A 13,434-nucleotide genomic window follows, 5' to 3' on the forward strand; every position below is an offset into this window, starting at 1 on the left:
CTCTCTTCCCCTCTCTCCCCTCCCCTGCCCTCTGCTTTCCTCTCTTCCCCTCTCTCCCCTCCCCTGCCCTCTGCTTTCCTCTCTTCCCCTCTCTCTGTCCCTCCCTCTCTCCCTCTCCTTTGCTCTTCTGGGTCATTCACTATGTAGCCACATAAGAAAGGTGATGAGAACATAGTGAAGAAGGCACCAAAGTTAGTGGTTCTTAGGAGTAGGTGGAGGTAGGCAGTAGAAAGCCTTGGGTCACAGCCATGGGGAATGTGCCAGCATCACAGGACTTGGCATTTGATCCCCTGTTGTTCTGATAGCTCTGAGCTGTGTGCATGATGGCAGGCACTTAGCCAATACATTAAAAAGAAAGTCTTTGCCGTCGAGGGCAGCATATGGTGTGGAAGATGAGCAGGTGTATGTCCCAGTGGACCAACAGGGCCCTCTGATGAAGCATTCTGCACAGGTGAGGTCTGCCCTGGCTCAAGTGGACGGCTAAGCGAACCTGGGAATAAGCATTGCAAACCAAAGAAACTGTTTTAAGGACAGCAAGTGTTAATTTCCCACCTTTACTCTGTGTGCCCTGGAGACCTGAGATTCCAGCCTGTGGAAGACTGTTTCTGATCAGAAAACTAAAGGTTCACCCCAGACAGGGCTGCTAATCCAAGTGAGTGTCAGGGTCTGGTAATCCCTGCGGGTAGTTGTGTTGTTGTTTGGAGGACTCTGGGAACACTCTCTTTAACCTGCGGCTTACCTGTGAGCTAGCTTACTAACAGCCAGGACACACCTTTTGAGCCCTTCACCTGGGAGGAGAGTTCAGCTTCCCATAACGTCGAACACTTGTGTCTGAAGCCCTGCTAGACAGTCAGTTGGCAGAGAGGATTCAGGAATTTTTAAAGAGGAAACGATGAGGTCAAGACACTCTTGAGCTGTCCTGGGATATCCCTGTTACCAGAGACAGGATGGTAAGGGGTACAGGAAAGGTGGCCTGTAGTTCAGATTTATTGCCATGCATTTTCTCAACAGTTCAGTAAAACAAAACCCCAAGCTTCAAGGTTTCTTCTGGAGTTAATGCCAACAGCGCATGCCTTTGCTGCCTGCTCAGCTCCCATCTGTGGGTCACACTCCGGTTCAGAGACTGGGGTGCGTAATAAGATTATAAAACATGTCTCTGGTTTGCTGGCCACCACATGCTAATAATAATAGCAGACATAATTCACTGGAATCTTGGATTTTTTTTTTAGGTTTTGCTTGGTTTATTTGTTTAATATAAAGGAACAAAAATAAAATCTCAAGGAAACAAGTTAGCATTTTATAATTTGCTCATGTGCGTGCGCATATGTGTGTATGTGTGTGTGTAACTAATATTGCCGTATTATCACACATAACTGAACAGTTACTCCGTTTGCCGCTATAGTTTTCTTTCACCCAGAGGGGAGGGACGGGCCCTCAGGGTATTAGGTTAGTTTGAAACAGGTTCCCCAACCTTGGCACTGTTGTGGTGTTGGGGTGGATGCTTGATTGTCAGGGGGACTGCCGTGGGCCCTTGTGGGAGGATAGCGGTGTCACTGGCCTTTATCTCTAGATGCCTGAGGCAGTTGTCTTTGCTTCCAGGTATGACAGCTGAGCACGTCTCCAGATATCCAATCTTCCCATAGGGACCAGGTTGTCCCCAAATGAAAACTACTGGTTTAAGAGCAAATAAATTTCAAAGGCTTTACTATCCACCCATCTGCCTAAGCAGAGTAGCAGGGTTGTGTTGTCTGTCTAGCATCAGTCTGTCTTGTCTGTCTAAAATTAGAAGGGAGCAGGAACCCCCAGACCTTCTGGGGTGAACATCAACTCAGTTTTAACTTTGTGTTTAAGAGGGCTCTGTGTTCTTAGAGACTCAAATCCTTCCTCCTGTGAAGGTTTGTAAGTAGATGGTTATTGTGGCCGTAAGTTTTCCTTCTGAGTTTAGCCTCTCTCTGATGGCGGGACCACCTCTTCAGCCCTGACACATCTTTCTGAGTTGGATGTAGCTGGAGTGATCAATGACCTTGGTAAACTCACATTTTAATAACCTCAAATGGAGTTTGGCCTTTTGTATCCTTTTTCCCCCTTCTTACTTTGCTGGAAGTCTTTTGTTGTGATCTCACGGAGACATTGGGAAATCTGAGTAATTGAATACAAATAGCTCAATTTCAAGTTCACAGTTTCTGATGCTTTCTGAAAAGATAAATAATTAAGTGGGGGACAATAAACATATTATGTTTTGAAGCGGTACTTAATTTCCTGTGAGCTGTTTGAAAGGATGCCATTTGTCTGCATAGCTTTCTGGGCAGTGCGCATGCTGGGATGACAGCTGTTGGCCAATCTGCTTATCAGACTTGACTTTTTAACTTCATGGGATCTTGTTCTTCTCTGGTGTATGGATACATATTGGTAATTTGTAGAATCTTAGTGACACGTTAGAATTACCTAAAGAGCTTTGGAAAGACTCTGGGTCTAGGCCACATCCCAATCGAGTTGAATTAGATTTTCCAGGGGTAGAACCAAGGCATCAGGTCCTTCTTTTACTTCAGTGAGAGACAAGACTGAGAACTTGTCCACATATTTATAAATAAAGTTTTATTGGGACACAGTCATGCCCATTCATTTGCTATTGCGAAGAGACGCCTTGGCAAACCCTCAGTTAGTTCCTCTTTGGTCATTTATAGTAAAATACTTGTGGAGTGTTGCTCTGAAGTGAATATTAACTATTGCATGGTTTGTGTGTACTTGCACAGCTAAAGAAAAATGCAGCATTTTGTAAAGCTTGGTGGCTCAAGTCCTATTATTTTGTGTAAAGGAGATATTGAAAACCATTTTCCTTGAGGAACTGACTTTTAGATATCATCAGACCCGAGGGAGATGTGTCTGACTCAGCACTCAGGGTCCATGGACATCTGGCTCTTAAAGTTGGCCCTGACTGCTAGGCCAGAGCTGGATTTTTCTGACTGTGTAACTGGCTCCTGGGAAGCCTGCAGCATTCGTGCTGGAGTTCTACTGAAGCACTTACAGAATCCATAATAATAATAATAATCCATAACCTGCCCAAGCTTAGACGGTCTAAAGATACCGCTTGGTGGGTAAAATGCTTGCCATGAAAGTGTGAGGTTCAAAGCTCAGATGCCCACATCTACACAAATACGGGGCAGGCCTGGGCACCCACATGCAATCATCAAGAGATGGAGATGAGATCCCTGGAGCAGCTGGCCAGTTTGAGTAGCTGACCTGGTGAACTCTGGGTTTAAGTGAAAGACCCTACTTTCATATAAGGTGCAGAGTTTCTGTCCTGTGCTGACTTTGCAATACGGAGTGTGTGTCAGAGCAGAGCAGCTCCCTCGTGGGGCACAGGAAGAAAAGACAGACAGTAGGGTTGTCAGACGTAAGCTGTCCTCTAGAGTCTGCCTGTCCCTACCCTCCAGTTAGGTCCCATCTCCTAATGGTCCCAGAATTTCTCAAGTCGGTCCCATACTTTGGGGGATCAGGCCTTGGGCATGTGATCCTGTGGGGAGCATTACATATTCAAACAGTAACAAAGGTGTCCTTTAATTTTTCTTCCGCAGATGAAGAGCGCGGAGAGCCGTCACCCGGTGAGCTCCCAGTACAGGATGCACTCATACTATGGGCCTCCCTCCTACCTGGGACAGAGCGTGTCCCAGATCTTCGCCTTTGAGGATGGCCCCTCCTACTCAGAAGCCAAAGCAAGTGGTAGGTTCTGTGGTGGGTATCTGGAGCTGAGTCGGTACCTAGCAGGGGAGTCATTGTTCTCTGTGGGCGTGTTTCATGGGAGCTTTGGGATTTTTAAATTATTATTCTTAAAGAATATCACACAGCTCTTTCCAGATCTCCCACCTTCTTATCCATCCAGCTTCTTCCTCCCTCTCCTCCTCTCTCTCCCGCCCTCCTCCTCTCCCTCCTGGAGTCTAGTTTGTGTTAGGACCTGCCCTGGAGTGTGGTTGATAAACCAGGCACCACATCTATAAAGACATCTGACTTTCCTTCTTCAAGCAGATATCAGATACCAATAGCTTTTTAGCTAGGGAGCGGCTTTTTACCCCCCCTCTCCACACCCCAGCTAATCTTAGTATCTAAAGAAATGGCTGTGAGCTTAATGTGGTCCCCTGGATTTGCTGTGGATGGCAACATGAGACTCAGTGTTGTGGAAAAAAGTGTCAAAAGTTTCTCCCTGACACCTTGTTTCTATTGTTTTTTGTGGAAAAGATCTGAGCGGACCCCTTCCCCATCCTGAAGTGATGGTTGGGATGTATGTGAGGTGGGAGCTGAGATTGTACATATGTATGTATCAGCCACGCTTGACTATTTTTGTGTGTGAGATGCTGGGTGTTAAACCCAGGATCTCACATGCTAGACAGGTGCTGTACAACTGTGGTGTAGTCTCAGTCTCTGTGAGATTACTTTTACACAAGATTTGAGAAGTCCATGACACGTACATGTGGGTTGTAAGTAGAAGTTGGATGTGTGAAGTCTGAGTTGAGGGGGAGCACCCTTACTAGGAGTGAAAAGTTGAGAGTTCAGTATAAGGACGCTGTATTAGTCAATCTGACGAGGTCTCCTGGAGAAGTGAATGTACAGGAATACAGAGGGGGCATAAAGGACTTAGGCCCGAGCCTGGGGACCGCGGTGTTTTGAGCATTGATAGATGGGTTGACCAGAAAAGGAGACAGGAAGCTGGTGAGGTGAATGAGACCAAAGGTGGGTGGTGTTTCAGAAGTTGAGTGTAGATAGACTTCAGTGAACCAAGCCAAGCAGTGCCAATGACAGGCATAGAACAGGAAAGCTGGGGTTGCCTGTCTGGTGCTACACACTGGAGGATTCCTGGAGAGTCAGCCAGCCACTGGTGTTTAGTTCATGCTGAAAGTCTGAGGAAATGTTTTTCCATGTTAGCAAAGGACAGGGGCAGCAGTAGCAGTGACAGCTGTCGGATGGATGCACTCACTAGCAAGAGGTGAAGGCAGTCAGGCAAAAAGCTCTTCTCTCGGATTTCCTTATCTCTGGGGAGGATCTCCCCGCCAGAAGTCAGCCTTTCTGGGAAATACTCTTACAGATCCATCTAGACGTGTGTCTGTTAGTTGGTTCCAGATCTAGTTAAGATTAATCAGCACAGAAGGACCCAGGGAATATAGGGCCAGTGGCCTCCAGAGTGGCAGGCAGCTCAGGCGTGTCTGAAGATCCTTTCCCTACTGGGGATCGAGAATAAGGAGAGACTGTAGCTCCTTGAGCCACTAGATGTCTAGTGAGCTTGTAGTTTTTAATCTTCCATTGCTGTAGAAATTCACTTGCACCTCACATAAGAGAATTATGAGACATCTGAAACTGTACCTTTGGGGCGTTGTGAATGTCAGAGTGCTGTGTAGAGTTAGGGCAACTGTCACTTCTATCTGGTCCTACGTCATGTTTACCCACTGAGGAGGAAGCTCATCCGTGAAGTAGTTATTCCAAGTCTTCCTTTCCTGAGCCCTGGTAAGCGCTAACCTGCTGTCTGCTTCCAGACTCCCTACTCCTGATGTTTCGTGCGGATGGAGTAGGTGACACATGGCCCTTGGTGTCAGATTTCTTTCTCTTCACCTCAAGTTTTCATGGTTCGTCCACACTTTAGCATGAATTTGTACTCCCTGTGTTTTTATGGCTGAATCATATCCTGTGATTTGAATGTGTCATATCTTGTTCATTCTTTGATGGACATTGGATTATTGCCATTCTTTGACTGCAGTGGATTGACAGTGCTGGCATAACACTCATACCTGCCCATTTGGCCACCTGCTCTTAGTTCTTCTGAACTTACTCCTGGAAGTATGTATGTGTCAGCTTTTGTCACTGTAGCAAAAAAGGACTAAATTTACTAGCTTTCAAAGAGTAAAGGTTAGTTTTGACTCACAGTGTTGGAGGTCCCCATCTGCCACTGAGTGGCCCATTGCTTTGGGTTTCTGGTGGGGAAGCCACATGGTAAAAGTGCACACCTTGTCAGCCAGGTGACAGAATGGAACAGGAAGAGGCTAGGGTTCTGCACCTTGTTCAAGGGTCTGTTATGGTGATGCAAGTCCTTCCCACTGGGCTTTAATTTCAGTCAGGCACATGCCAGGCAAGCACTGTACCACTGAGAGGTACCTCCATCCCTCTTCTATCCTTTTTGCTACAGGGTTTTGACAGGCTAGCCCAGGCTGGCCTTGAACTCACTTAGTAGTCCAGCCAAGCTTTGAACATGCCATCTTATCTACTTAGAATGACAGACCTGTACCATGAGACCCTCCTGCGGCCTCCTCCAAGTTCTGCCACCTCCCAATAGTGCCACCATCGAGACAAGTCCCTTTAGGTATATCTAAACCATCCATAGTGAAATTTCTAGGTCTTGTGGGAGTTATATATTTATTTATTTTTTCAGGTACATTAACCTGTTCTCCTGGCAGCTACCCTATCTTATATTCCCATCAGTGTATGAAGGCTCTCACTTCCCCATGTCCTAACCAGCACTAACTTGTTTTCCAATTTTCTCAATTATGGTTCTCATAATTCATCTTTATTATACTATAAAAGTATCTAATCAAAGTAGATTAGAAACTCAAAAGTAAATAAAGAGTAGGTCCTTTCCTCACTATAGTGTGGAAATCAGTGATTTGCCCAAGTAGAAGACAGGTGTGGGAGAAAGTGTGCCAAGTTCATAGCAACACATGGAGGGTGTGTGGGAAGTGACCCGGAGCATCCGGGAAGTGATGCCACTCCAGAAAGGATGACATGGGATGCCACAGCCGTGCCTCTGTTTCTCTAGGGGTACGTGTGGCTGTAGGTGAGTTAAAAGCAGTCTGTATGCATATCTAGAAATGAACTCCATTCAGACCATAGGAGGATTCCTGGCAGGTAGGTAAATGTCAGCATTCCTCAGGAACTTGTGAAACAGGTTCCTGTCTACCAAAAGGAGCTATTTCCCTCACCTGGCAGAAGGGTCATATGACTATCTGTGATTTCTGTCAGCATACCAGAGCCCGTGATGGCCTCCAGGCTCCCTTAGTTTCACAAGTACACGTTAATACTTTTCAGAGTCCGAGCTAGCATCGCAACCCTTCTTACTAGCTCATCTACCCTAAGCTCTCTCCAGCTCAGGGACTTCCGTCCTCCAGAACTCCTTCCTCTTACAACCCTGCTATTCTTACATTCACATTCTCTCTCTCTCTCTCTCCCTCTCTCCCTCCCTCCCTCTCTCCCTCTCTCCCTCTCTCTCTCCCCCTCCTTCCCTCCCCCTCCCTCTCTTTCTCTCCCTCCCTCTCTCTTCTCACTCCCACTCACTCTCTTACTGTTCTCTGTTCTGTTTCTTGCCTTCTCATTATCTCCACTATTCTTTCCTATTTCCCTAACCCTGCCCACATCCAGTCTGCTTCTCTGTCTCTCTGCTCTCAAATCTACAATAAAACCATAACCACTTCATGGAGCGTTTGTGTTGATACTTACTTTACTGTGCCCCATCGCACACAGGTAGCATCTGCAAAGAGGCACTTTTCCTACATGTTGCTCTCTTTATTTTAAGGTCTTAGCAGGCAGATTAACACCTGCAGTGAGGTTTGTATCAACTGGGAATGACAAACACATTTTAAAGATTTAGATCAGCTTCTGGGATGCTCTCAGCGCAGACAGGAGAAATGGTGCCTCTGACTCCTGCAGGTTCACTGACAGTGGATGGCTCTACTCCATGCTGCACACTGTAGGCAGAATGGTTGTGTGGTCACCTGTGATGTGATTAGCATTGTGTGGTGGAGTTGTGCTTTGTGGGAAAGGTCTCCTGGAGGTGCCTCCCGACTCTGCAGGTAGGAGCGCAGATTCTATGTTGCCCTTTGGAAGCACCCTCCGGTCTTTCTGTCCTGGGTACCGTCACTGTGAGGCGAGTGGCCTTCTGCTGAAAGTTGCCATGTGGGGACCTAGAATCGTCTGGTTAGTTAAAATGGGCCTGTGCATCAGAAGCTGTGTAGCCTTAGCAACAGCAGTCCTTTCTCAAGGGCTTGCTTTGTTGCCTGCTTTGGAGGGTGAGGGTGGGCACTGTGAGGTCACATGACTTTTGTGAAATTTTGACAGTGTCTAGTGTGAAGAAGCTCAGTTCTGCCATAGAAGGCGTGATGGTTTGAAAAGAAAATGACCCCCAAAGAGAGTGACACTGTTAGGAGGTGTGGCCTTGTTGGAGTGGGTGTGGTCTTGTTGGAGGAAGTGTGTCACCATGGAGGCAGGCTTTGAGATCTTGTACTGCCCATTGTCTGAGACCACTTCCTGTTGCCTGCAAGATGCTGGACTCTCAGCTCCTTCTCTGACACCATGTCTGCCTGCATGTCATTGTATTCCCACCACGATGATCATGGACTAAAGCTCTGAAAATGTAAGCCACCCCGGTAATTGTTTTCTCTTTATAAGAGTTGCCATCGTCATGTGGGCACTGTGAGGTCATATGACTGTCATGAGGTTTATGTCCAGAAGCTCGGTTCTGCTCTAGATGGTGAGGGTGGGTGCTCTTCCTGGGAAGTCGTGAGTTTCTGATGGGATCCAGTGTCAAGAAGGCAAACACTGTGAAAGGAGTCAGGTGTCATCACACCCAGTTCCTGCCTTCAAGGATAGTGCTGGTGTTGCCGGCAGTCCTTGTGGAGAAGAATGTTCTAGAAATGCCTCAATCTGGCTTAGTCCTGTGGAAAGTGGGCTCAAGATCCAAGGGCAGCTCTTGTTCTGTGTATTCTGTCCCAAGCCACATGACCCAGACTGCAGGAGAGAACACTGGCTCTTGTCTTGTCCCCCTCCCTTAAGAAAAGGCAGTTGTGTCTCACGCAGTGTTTAGAAGGCAGAAAAGAGTGCTGGACTGATGACCTTATTCTCCTTCTGTTGTTGGCCCTGGCTTTGAAGAGCGTAGAGCACTCAGTGGCAGAAGTCACAGAAGCTGGTGCCTGGAAGAGACTAGAACCCTGAGGTGCAGAGGGTTAGTCCGGGTCTTCAGCTCTGGTCCAGTAGTGCAGGGCTCAGATTATGTTATATTAGAGCTCCGGTTCCCTAAACAGGGAAGCTGAATGCAGTAACAACAGCTTTCCTGGTTTCATACATGGATCCATGTGTAAAAACATGGATCACTACTATCCACGCTGACTTCCCTGTGTTACATTCCTGTCGACTCAAAGGCCATCACCCTGCCTCTACACCTTCCTGTATAGGCACGTGTTGAGCAGTGGGTTGTGTAAATAGAAGTACTGCTTTCATAAAGAAAGGCGTAGATATAGTCCAACAGGCATCCTGATGGATATGAGTATATGTATCGTTCATTGGGAGTTTCAAAATTAGTTAGCCATCATGGTCTGCTGAATGGGGAAGATAGACTATCCACATTTTTGTTGGTTTGTTTTTTGAGACAGGGCTTCTCTGTGTAACAGCCCTAGCTGTCCTGAAACTAGCTCTTGTAGACCAGGCTGGCCTTGAACTCACAGACATCCGCCTGTCTCTGCCTCCTAAGTGCTGGAATTAAAGGCGTGTGCCATCACTGCCCAGAAACCCTCCACAGTTTAAACATTTAAAAATAGTCATTTTTGATTTGGGAATAAAGGACGCAGGTGCTTTTCAATGAACGGAAACCAAGCAGAGAGGATGAAACTGGAGGGCCAGCAACTCCTAAAGAACTTTAAAGAATAGTAGTACCTCGTTGATGTGCTCCGGGTGACAAGCAGAGCTGTTTATATTCAGGTCCCTTTCCTTTCTCCATGAAATGCAGACCCTGCAAAGGCAATCTGGACAAGACTGAGCGCTGGTGCCCCCAGCATATCCCATGTGTAAATGTCAGCGTTTAACAAAGCCGGCCACCCAGATACCATCTAATAATGGGCGTGCTTCCCAGGGAGCTGCCTTGGGGAGGTCAGACTCTCCTTGTATGGCATGGGATCAGTCATCTCCACACTGAAGAGGAATGGCCAGGGTGTGTGTGTGTTCTCGTGGGGCGGAGGGGGAGTGGGAGGTGGGGGCTCTCCCAGGATGCTTCATGTTCTTGTGAATGAATAAGAAGACCCCTCCAAAATTATTTCTATTCTCATCTCACTAGTGCTCGGTGAAGTGTTAGGTTTCTGCAGCCGTTAGCCTGCAGATATCCTGGACTGTATTACACAGAATCTTGGCTTTGGGAAACTCTCCATTTTACAGAATTAATTCTTTACATGATTCTGGCTTTTGATTAAGAATGTAGCCCTGCAAGAGACCCAGATGAGGCTGCACCAGTGTCCCCACTGACAGAATGGTGCTGACAGGGTGCGTCCTCCAAGCCTTGTCCATAGTGGTCAACAGTAAGGGCTAGGGTTCACTCCTGCCTTGGAACCACTTTCCCTGACTGCTTTCTCTCCTTTATCCTCCCCTTCCTCCACTTCCTGTCCTTGTGTTTCTCTTACAAACGTGTGTCCCTTCTGCAGCGTCTTTAAGATGGTGCCCCGTGCAGCGTACTGGCGTACCGGATTTCAGACTCGGTATTATTCCAACCACATGACAGATGAGGACACGGAGGCATGGAGACAGTGGCTGTGAGGCCGGGAAGAAGAGGGGCCCTGGTGCCCACATGCCAGGCACGGGAGCTGAGGCACAGGGAGGGCATAGTCTCCTTGGCCAAATGATGTGACGTGTCTGTGTTTGAAGTATTGTTCGAAGAGATGATGGTTGTGATGGGAGTTACTTAGACGTGGCTACAGCAATCTTTCTGTTGCTCTCCTGAAATGTCAAAAGCACGGTCCCATAGCACAGGTCCCATCCAGAAATGCCCCACTAAGAGCTGCCTTTCTGTCACCTCACAGCACAGATCTTGGGAAAGGCTGAAATCCGCCAGCAGGTCAGCTGAGACGGTGCTCATGACAGACACAGGAAAGCCACGTAGTTTTACGGTTGTATTTGAATTCCCTTCTTCCTTAGCAGGAGAGAGTAGAATACAGTTCATATTTAATGAGGGCAGGTATTGGAAGGTTAGGTACCTCGAAATTATAAGTCATTAGAAATAGGAACACCACTAGCTACTTAGTCACTTTTTCCTTTGATCCTAAGCTAAGTCAGTTTATTATTCTCTATGATAGACTACTTTTTTTATTTGTAAGTAACATGAACAAGAGTAGTCCAGTTTTCCCCAGATAGTTAAACATTTTTAGTATATCTATTTATTTTGCATGTGTGTTTTGTGTTGTGTGCGTCCACTGTGTGTGGGGAGGGGTTGGAGGATAGCTTATGGAACTTTCATCATGAGGGACCCTAAAACAGAACTCAGCAAGTGCCTTCGTCATGAGGGACCCCCAAAACAGAACTCAGCAAGTGCCTTCACCCACTGAGCCGTCTCACTGGCCCTCCCAGATCATTATTTAGAAAGATACCGTTTTTTAAAAATTCTCTTAGTGGCCTTTGGTGTCTTGAATAGGACAGCTTTCTGTATCTTCAAGTTTCTCTTGGAAGCTTTGCATTTAGGGCATAGCCTACACGGAATCTGCCTGTATCCTTGTTCATCCAGTGACAATTGTTTTCAAAGCTGTGACGCTCCAGCACTGGCCTGGGCCCTTGCGTGGAGCTGCAGCCACCGATCACTGCTGAGCCGTCCTTTGAGTCTGACGAATCTGCCAGGCCTCAGTGCTTTGTGTCCTGCACAGCGAGGAGTAACTTAGGAGTTTATTTTCCCTGCCCAGCTCTTTGGAGGCACGGCCTCAGGCCAAGTACAACTTGAATAACCTTCAGGAGAGCTGTGCTGTCCTTCTGTTGGCTGCTGTCTTTGAAAATTGCCTGCAGAGTTAGTGAGCAGGAACAGTTAAGATTTACAAACAATGATGAAGCTTGTCATGCATCTTTCACCATTCATCACCCGGGTGCCTTGCCTGGGCGGTGAAGTGTTCTTCATAAAAACCAGCTCAGTGTGAAATACACCTCGCTGCAATGTTTACTGCTCTGAAGCCCGTCAGCGGCCCTTTATAGTAAATCCAGATTGCGATGTGACATTACAGTATATCATTGCCCGGCGCAGTGGGGTTTACACTGGGAATGAGTGCAGTGCACACCAGATGAGGTGTCCAAATTGAGTTATGTTGGAATTTGGCTGTTATATGGGGATAGCTTTTGTTTTCCGAACACTGAAAGTTAGCTTTCTATGTATTTATATTTATATATAGGCATATACTTCCCATCCTGCACCTATACACGGGATATGCAGTATGTGCTGAGGTCAGCTTACAAATGGGTTTCAGGTGTGAAGAATGGTGGCCGGATTTTATGTACCATCCAAACCGTTGTTGTTGAACTTGGTTTAGATGGAAACTTCGCGAGGGAGCTAGGGTCAGTGCATCGAGGAAGCCAGTTTGATCTGCGTGTAAAATGGTTGCGTTTACCATCTTCTTGTATACAAACAAGGATCTTTTTCTCTTGGGACTATTACAGTCCGCTGTAATGTCCCCTTTAGTATGAGGGACAGAAGATCCTATGGGCTGATTCTACAGTGGTTGAGTAATTGCACTCATCTTACGTGTGCCTGGGGAAGTCTCTGAAGTCACTCCCTTATTTATTATTATTTTTAAGTGGGTATCAAAATCTTGGTGCTGCCTCTGCTATCTTGAGAGAGATGCTGCTTCCAAATAAGAGATTTATGTTGTTTTAGCTTAAATCTGCGAAATAAAAGACAGGCTGAATTTATCGAATGATCAGGTTTATTTACATTCACCCTAAAAGCGCCAATATTAAAAATGGACTCCATAAAAATAATATTCAGAGATAACAGCTGCCCCTGAAGTTCCCTGATCATCTGCTTAACACATATATTTTCAAATTCTCTGCTTGGCACAGGAGGCTGTTAGGACGATTTGTGGTCTTTACCCACATAGGCCTGCCTGGAGTCTGGGTTCACCACACACCTCCTTTAAATGAAGAACTGAATGACTCTCTCCTGGCCACACCCACTGCCTTTTGGGGTTGATGCCTCTATTTGTCAAGTCTTCGTGCTCAAGATGGACTAACTGTCCATCTTCCTGGAAGAGGCCTCAGGGCGTCTAGAGGAGCGAGCCCTCAGCCTCCGGTGCAAGGAGAGCCTGACCTTAAATTCTCCAGCATCGCCTCTTGGTGAAGCGATTGGGCCAACAGGTAGAATCACTTCCCATGGATTTTGAGGGAAAATGAACACCCAGTTAGCTTTAATTTTTAACAATAAAAGAATGTAAATTATAATCATTTTCTAAATACTTTATTGAACTAAAAATGATCTGTAATCTGTGAAACTTAAACGTAACCTGCCGCCTTGTGGTTTTACTTGCTCCCTCTGTCCATTGGTGCCTTCTGTGATCATTCTTGTCTGAACCACCCTGGAAGAGGCAAACTAAGAAGACTTCTAAGTTTCAAAATTACTTTTAGCCCTGTAAGGTCAGGCCAGGAGGTGGCGCTGATGCCGCTTGGGCC

General features: G+C 46.6%; 1 protein-coding gene across 1 annotated transcript in view; it reads left to right on the forward strand.

The window, feature by feature from the left end:
* Dmrt1 (doublesex and mab-3 related transcription factor 1) overlaps nucleotides 1-13,434 on the forward strand; it is an 89,518-nt gene that overhangs the window by 50,272 nt on the left and 25,812 nt on the right. The window contains exon 4 of the mRNA XM_005352090.3: nucleotides 3,576-3,720. Coding sequence (XP_005352147.1) covers nucleotides 3,576-3,720 — 145 coding nt within the window. The remainder of the gene's footprint in view (nucleotides 1-3,575; nucleotides 3,721-13,434) is intronic.

The sequence above is a fragment of the Microtus ochrogaster genome, chromosome 8 (genome assembly GCF_000317375.1).
Source record: "Microtus ochrogaster isolate Prairie Vole_2 chromosome 8, MicOch1.0, whole genome shotgun sequence".
NCBI classification, from domain to species: Eukaryota; Metazoa; Chordata; class Mammalia; order Rodentia; family Cricetidae; genus Microtus; species Microtus ochrogaster.